The following is a 6,775-nucleotide window of genomic DNA, read 5'->3' on the forward strand; positions in this document are numbered from 1 at the left end:
CCCAGCTAGCCACTGCATGCAAACACCACCCTCCCCTGCCCCCCCCATGGCCAGCTGGCCACTACCACCAGAACAGGTACACTAGTTAAAAAAGTTTGAAAACCCCTGCCACAGACTTACCACCAGTATCCAGCTGCTGGAGCTGCTGCCACCACCCTGTCTGGCTGTACTGACAGTCATATGTGTATGCATGCATGTGGAACACTGTCAGCTTGCAAGGGGAAACCAACGGTTTCTCCCTTCAATGGGAAAAAAGTGTGTTTTTCTTCTTTAAAAGGGAACATCCACATTTTTCTGCATTTTTCTGTGGGAAATGGAAAACTTGGATCCCTGTTAATGAGAAACTACATGCAAATAAGCAGTAACATTCAGAGCCTTTTTACCTTCAAAAAATTTCCAGGCCTCATGGTTTTTCTTGAAAGTGGAATCATCTGATGCTTTTGATGAAACCACTGAAAAGAACAAGTAAAGAAAATATAATGAAAATCACAAATCGGTGTGGGGGAAAATTGACCCACTGAAGTCAATGGGAGTTTTGCTATTGACTTCAAAGGGGGCCAGAATTTCAGGTCATACTATCCAACAGAATGGTCAGTACTTAGGACTGGGACACATTAACAGTGGTGTAATTCGTGCCAGTTCTGAACACAGACTACCTCATCCTGGCTAGCTGCTGTAATAGGCAATCTCATAGGACCTTGCCACTAGATAGTGAGGGAGCTTTTGGTAGCCTATTGTATTAAGCCAACTGCTACTCTGGGATAAAAGCAGACACGAGTTGTACTACTGATCCCGACCCCTCCCGCAGGGTAACTGCGTTGGATTCTAGTAAATTGTACCAGTGTAGGGCTATATATTATGTATCTACTCTTCCTTTACACTAGCATAAAGGCAGATTAGAGGGGTGTAAATGAGTCACGCCCTGACTATCAGGGCTGAAATGTAACAAGCCTTTTACCAAAATTTGATCCAATTTGGAAACAACTAACTGCAGCTCCTGAAAGAGTGGTAGTTATCTCTCCAAACTAAGTCCTATATTACAGCACAGGAACATCCGATGATTAAACAGAGCAAGGTTGCAGTATGCAGCTATCCCATTCTGGTATATTAAATGAGATGAACAGACTTGATTCATTACTACCACCAGCAGTCCTGTACGTGCTCCCCACCATGCCTCTCACCCTCTGCACCCACCATGGAGTTCGAAGCAGCAGAGCACAGCAGCATCACCGGAATGGGAAGTTTGCAACTGTGTTTGGAGTGTGGCACCTCTTCTTAACACTTTAATATTTCAGAGGTAACCTTCCTATTTCTTATAATTGACATTGCCACTCCAGAAACGCAATGAATAGTGGAGGTGGGATAAAAGCAGACACGAGTTGTACTACTGATCCCGACCCCTCCCCCAGGGTAACTCTGCGTTGGATTCTAGTAAATTGTACCAGTGTAGGGCTATATATTATGTATCTACTCTTCCTTTACACTAGCATAAAGGCAGATTAGAGGGGTGTAAATGAGTCACGCCCTGAGCGTGTGATGCTCAAAGCTTGTGATGAGACACCTGCACATATAGGCGCCTTGCAAAAAAAGGGGGTACAGATATGCGGTGGAGTGGGATAACCGAGACGCATGTGAAGAAATAGAAGCTGACTGGCTCTGTGGATAAATCTCAGGAGCAGCAACTGGATGGTCTGGGCCCACGAGAGCAGCTCGAACTGGTGGGAGAGAATCGTGCTGATCACTTGGAATGATCAGCAGTGGCTGGAGATGTTCTGAATGACCAGGGAGACATTTTATCATATCATCTCAATGCTGGGGGCCACGAATTGCAAGGCATGTGTTGGGCCATCCTGCTGGACAAGAAGGTGGTCATGGCCATCATGAAACTGGGCATCCTGTCCAGCCTCTGCTACATCGTGAACCAGTTCACCGTGGCTCCCTGCATGGCTGGGCTGGCGACTCATGAGGTATGCCAGCTACTGCAGGATGTCACGGCAAACAAGTTTATTTGCCTCAGGAAGTCATAGATGGCTTCAATGTCATGGGGTTCCCTAACTGCGTAGGGGCTTTAGACAGCACTCACATCCCAGTGCAGTTCCCTTTGGGGAGGCGAAGGTCTTTCATAAAAGGAAAGGATTTGTCTCCATGTTGCACCACTGGGGTTGGTTCATGAACATTTTTACCGGGTGGGCCAACAGCGCACATGATGCGTGTGTGTTCAGAAACTCTCTGCTGCCTGGCCTCGTGGAGAAAGGACACTATGCACCTGGAGTCCCTGAGACAGTGATCTGTGGTGTTGCAATTCCCCTGCTTATAATAGTGGACACTGCTTACCCCCTAAAGCCCTGGCTCATGAAGCCTTATGAAGGGAATGTTATGGACCTGCAGGAGCTTGTTTTCAACTTCAATCTGAGCAGATGGAGGATGGCTGCCTTTGGCATTTCAGAATGTGCCTTTGGCCAACTGAAAGCATGATGGACGGTGCTTAACTGCCAGCTCGAGCTGGAGCCAGAAAATATCACGGCCTTCGTAGTGGCAGCTTGCGTGCTGCACAACATCTGTGAGACCTGCGGCAAGGTTTTCAGCAAGTCATGGGCTGACAAAGCATGATGGGCAGCAGCGCAGGGACCAAGGACATATCCACAAGGAAAAGCTGGTCGGGTGGCCCTTGTGCGGGATTGCCTGGCAGCACATATTATGGATATGGATGCTGACAACAACTAGCAGTGGTTGTTCTTGATTACAATAAATTCTTTTATTATTTACAACATAAACATCTGGGTCTGTCTGCAGGGGTGTGCAGGGGAAGGTAGTGAATGTGGGGTGGAGGATGAGCAAGGCGGGGGGGAGGTGGACTGGGGTAGGGGGGTTGTTGTTTGGAGGCTGGCATTGGTCTGGTGGGAGCTCATTACATACCACCCCCTAGCTAGCCTGAATCATGTCCTATGAAAGGGTTAATTACACCTCTCGTTGGCCGGATTGGGGTGGAGGGTGGATGGGGAGCGAGTGGTATGAGCAGCCTGCAGGAGTCCAGTTTATGAGAATGTGCAGACTGGGGGGGAGGGTCAATATGCCACCCCAGTATTCCACTCCGCCGACAACCCACCATTTCAACACTATTTCACAACACCCCTCCAAAAGCTGTATGCCATGCTAAACAAACAGACAAGGTGGCCGGTATTCACGGTGTCATGTGGGCAGGGAAGGGGAGTGGGGGAAGCACCCGCTTTGAGGCATCCCCATGGAAACTGTTCCAAGCCCAGGCAGCTTGGGAATGCAAGGAAATGTAGTCCTAAAAGCCAGAAAACTTACAGCTGTCGGATTTGGCACCACCAACCCCTCTGCCCCCCTCTCACCATACTATAAGTACACCCTTAATTTTTAATAAGAGTTCATAGTACACACCTGCTTTGGCAACACAATGTGAAACATGAAACACCCACACACCAGTCCATCTCGCCACCATCATCAGCCAAAATCACCAACCACCCAGGGAGGCATCCTCTACTCTCACCCCTGTATATTTCTGATATGATATATACAGTTTAGAAAAATGTCATATATACATTTTCATTACTTTGTAACATGGGGGGAAGGGAAAGGGAGGGGAGGGAATGATTCACATGGCTTGGTATTGGGATCACCACGGAGTCTCCTACTGGGAGACTGGACTGAGCCTAGGCAGGTGCAAGTGGCAGGATTTTGGGGTGACCACGGCCTGGCATGAAGGGTCGGGGCAGCTTAGCATGAGATTCCTGGCAAGGGATGGGAGGCAGGGACTGTGGAGGCAAGTTTACCAGCAAACATGCGCCTCCTGCTGTAATTCATTAGGAAACACATTACTGGGAGTAGATTGGTATTTGGCTCCCGCTGCTTGAATCTGAGAGGAATTATACACAGGGCTTACTTAATTCATTCGAAAAACTGTAGTGTGAAAACACAAACGCGATGCACCAAAATAACCCAGGTTAACATTTTTAAAGCTCATTAAATTAACAAGGATTAAACATTGTGTTATGTACAACTGCCCTAGGGTCGATGAATTGGGACCTACCTAATTTGCAGTGGCTGCCTCTGGATTTCACAGTCTGGGTGCATCGCCGGTTGCCATTTTCACAGCAGAGCTGTTACGTCTCAGCTGTGTGTTCTTGGGCAACCCTGGCACAGGATGCAGTCTGTCTGACTCACAAGGACTCACCCCCCCTCCCTCCCCTCCTCTACCTATACGAAACTGATTAAGATGCAGTGAGAGACACACCTAAGACCCTCCAGATAAGGGTGACAAGAGTGAAACAACTGCCCTAGGTCTCATTTGCATCCAAGATGGAACCAGATGACCATTCATTTACATGAGAGATGGAGAACAGAAAGCCTGAAGCAGAGACTGCAGTGAATTCTGGGACCAGAGAAGCAGGGGAGCACTGCATGATGGGGAATCTGTGCTCCAAATGTTAATCAACCCATGTTCACACACACCCAGCTCAGCATTTATCAGACCAGTTCTAATCTGGATTTACTAAGGACTTTCCCCCCCCAGACACACACACACACCTCTGAGTTTAATAGGCATCTCGGGCCGTACATTCCCCGGTCCCACTATGGGAGGCCTATTTAAACTTGATTGACTAAAACTCGGTTGCCGGGTTAGGGAATGCTGAGGCAAGAGACCGAGTCAGAGGGGGTATGGGCAACATTTGAACAATGGTTAAGGGTTCATCACAGCATCCAGCCTGCTGGAGCCCTAATCCCAGGTGTTGTCATATCTTTCCCGAGACGACTGGTGGGAGTCCTCTCCACAAAAGGTTATGAGCACCCCAATAATTGTTTTAAGTCTGTTAAAAGACTATAGTAAGATCTGGAAAAGTCATGCTAAGCTGAGGCTTGTGCACAACAAGTAAAAATCCAAAATCCTGATGCTGCAAGCTATCTATTGTTCCTGAAGAAACCATGAGATATCCCATCAGTATATCTGCCACCCATAGGAATTTCAAGCTGGCTCCCAAGTATTTGGGTTACTCCCTAATCTTAAGTGTTTCCTGATTATCAATCAGTTTCCTGAGATGGTCCAAACCAGATAACCCCTTGTCAATAGAAAAGACAATGATTTACACTACTGAGGGTGCTTCGAAGCAGCTGAACTGAGGGTATAAAAATCTGTAAGTGTGTGTGCTGCTGGTAGAGGAAAAGGAAGGAAAAGAAGTATAAGCAGGAGGAAAGAAGGAGAAGAAGAAAACCCCTGTGCTGACACCATCCCCTGTCGTTCTTGGGACGCTGGAAGAACAGATCATCTCTCCCTTCAAGGATTGTGCTATGGACTGTGCCTGTCAGCTTTGCAGCCTGAGTACCGTGGACTAGGTGAGATCCCAGCGTTCTCTGTCTTCTTTCTAGGCATAAACTTCTGAACCTGAACTGTATCAGTTAAGCTTGAGCTAAGTTTCCCCAAATACTTAGTGAAACCAGGGTAGTGTTGTCATTGTTTGTGTTTGTTTTTCTTTTGCATGTCTATTACTACTAGTACTATTATATATTTCATATGCTTAGCAATAAATAACTTTTATAGTCAAACTGGTAATAATTGGGTATATTTTTTTCCTTCGCTGCTTCTCTTTCCTCCCGTGCTCTGCAGAAACGCTTCTATTACCTAAGCTAAAGATCCCTGTGAAGCCCAAAAATACTGTGGGGTCTGCTCATCAAGAAGCCAAAGATTGGGACGTGCTGAGTTTGAAACACATAAGGGGATCAGCTTGTACAGGCTGATTGACCCAGTTTGACTCAGACGGGCCTTTATGAACTGAATGCTGGCCCGTGAGGGTGTCAGCTGGACACCCAGCCGGATTCAGAGGGATTCTGTTCACCTGTGTGCTTATGTCTGACTGCATTTTATTGTTGCTCTTATGAACTGATTCTTGGCATATGAGGGTGTCAGCCTGTCCATGCTGATCAGCCCGGCCAGGTCAGGCGTGTCACGTTAATTTGTGTGTGTTTGTGTGCATGACTGATTTGGTGACTGGAAGAACCCAGTCCCATTGAGATTGAGTCCTGCAAGATAGCTCCATTGGGGGTGAGGGCTTGCAGAAGGGAGAAATACAGCTCCGTATAGTAACACAAGCAGCACATTGACAGAATCACCAAGACCCTAGAAACTATCCCTAATACATGAGCACACCCCAAAGTAATGGGCAAATTTGGTAACAGAGTGTGGTGCTCCCCCCCACCTCTGATTGGCCGAGGGGCCTCAGAAGTCCTGCCCCTCCCAGGAGATTGACAGATGACCATCTGTCAATCTCTGGGGAGGGGCAAGACTTCCAGGGCCTCTTGGCCAATCAGAGGTGTGGGGGTGGGCCACTGAGCTCTGCTAGGAAAATCTCTTCCCCCTCTCCCCGTTACTGCCCCCCCCACCGTGCTTCAGGACACCAGGACTTCCCACCTTTTCCCACCTTGCAGCTTCCTTTCCCCCCACCTCCCCGCACTTGCTGGCCATTTTTCTGCTTTTTTGCAGTCTCTGTGCTTTTTCATAGGGACTGGGCTTTTCATAGGGACCTACCAAATTCATGGTTTCCACAAAAGTCATGAAATCGTGAATTTGGTAGGTACTTATAAATGAATGTTTAGTGGAAGAAGACACCAAGCATTGCATACAGTTATAAATAAATCTTTCGACACTTGACACCTCTGTTTTCAGTTAATTTAACTGTCCATATGTTTTGTCTTTGGGACTAGAATTTTCTAAAGCTGGCCTGTGTCGCAAAACAAATTATTCTGAGAAAATGTGAAA

The 6,775-nt window shown here is 47.3% G+C and overlaps 1 protein-coding gene across 1 annotated transcript in view; it reads right to left on the minus strand.

Annotated features, from left to right (window-relative positions):
• Positions 1-6,775, minus strand: part of VSTM4 (V-set and transmembrane domain containing 4) — a 103,607-nt gene that overhangs the window by 60,538 nt on the left and 36,294 nt on the right. Inside the window, exon 4 of the mRNA XM_025212987.1 lies at positions 384-452. Within this exon, the coding sequence (XP_025068772.1) occupies positions 384-452 (69 nt within the window). The remainder of the gene's footprint in view (positions 1-383; positions 453-6,775) is intronic.

The sequence above is a fragment of the Alligator sinensis genome, unplaced genomic scaffold (assembly GCF_000455745.1).
Source record: "Alligator sinensis unplaced genomic scaffold, ASM45574v1 scaffold163_2, whole genome shotgun sequence".
Lineage (NCBI taxonomy): Eukaryota > Metazoa > Chordata > Crocodylia > Alligatoridae > Alligator > Alligator sinensis.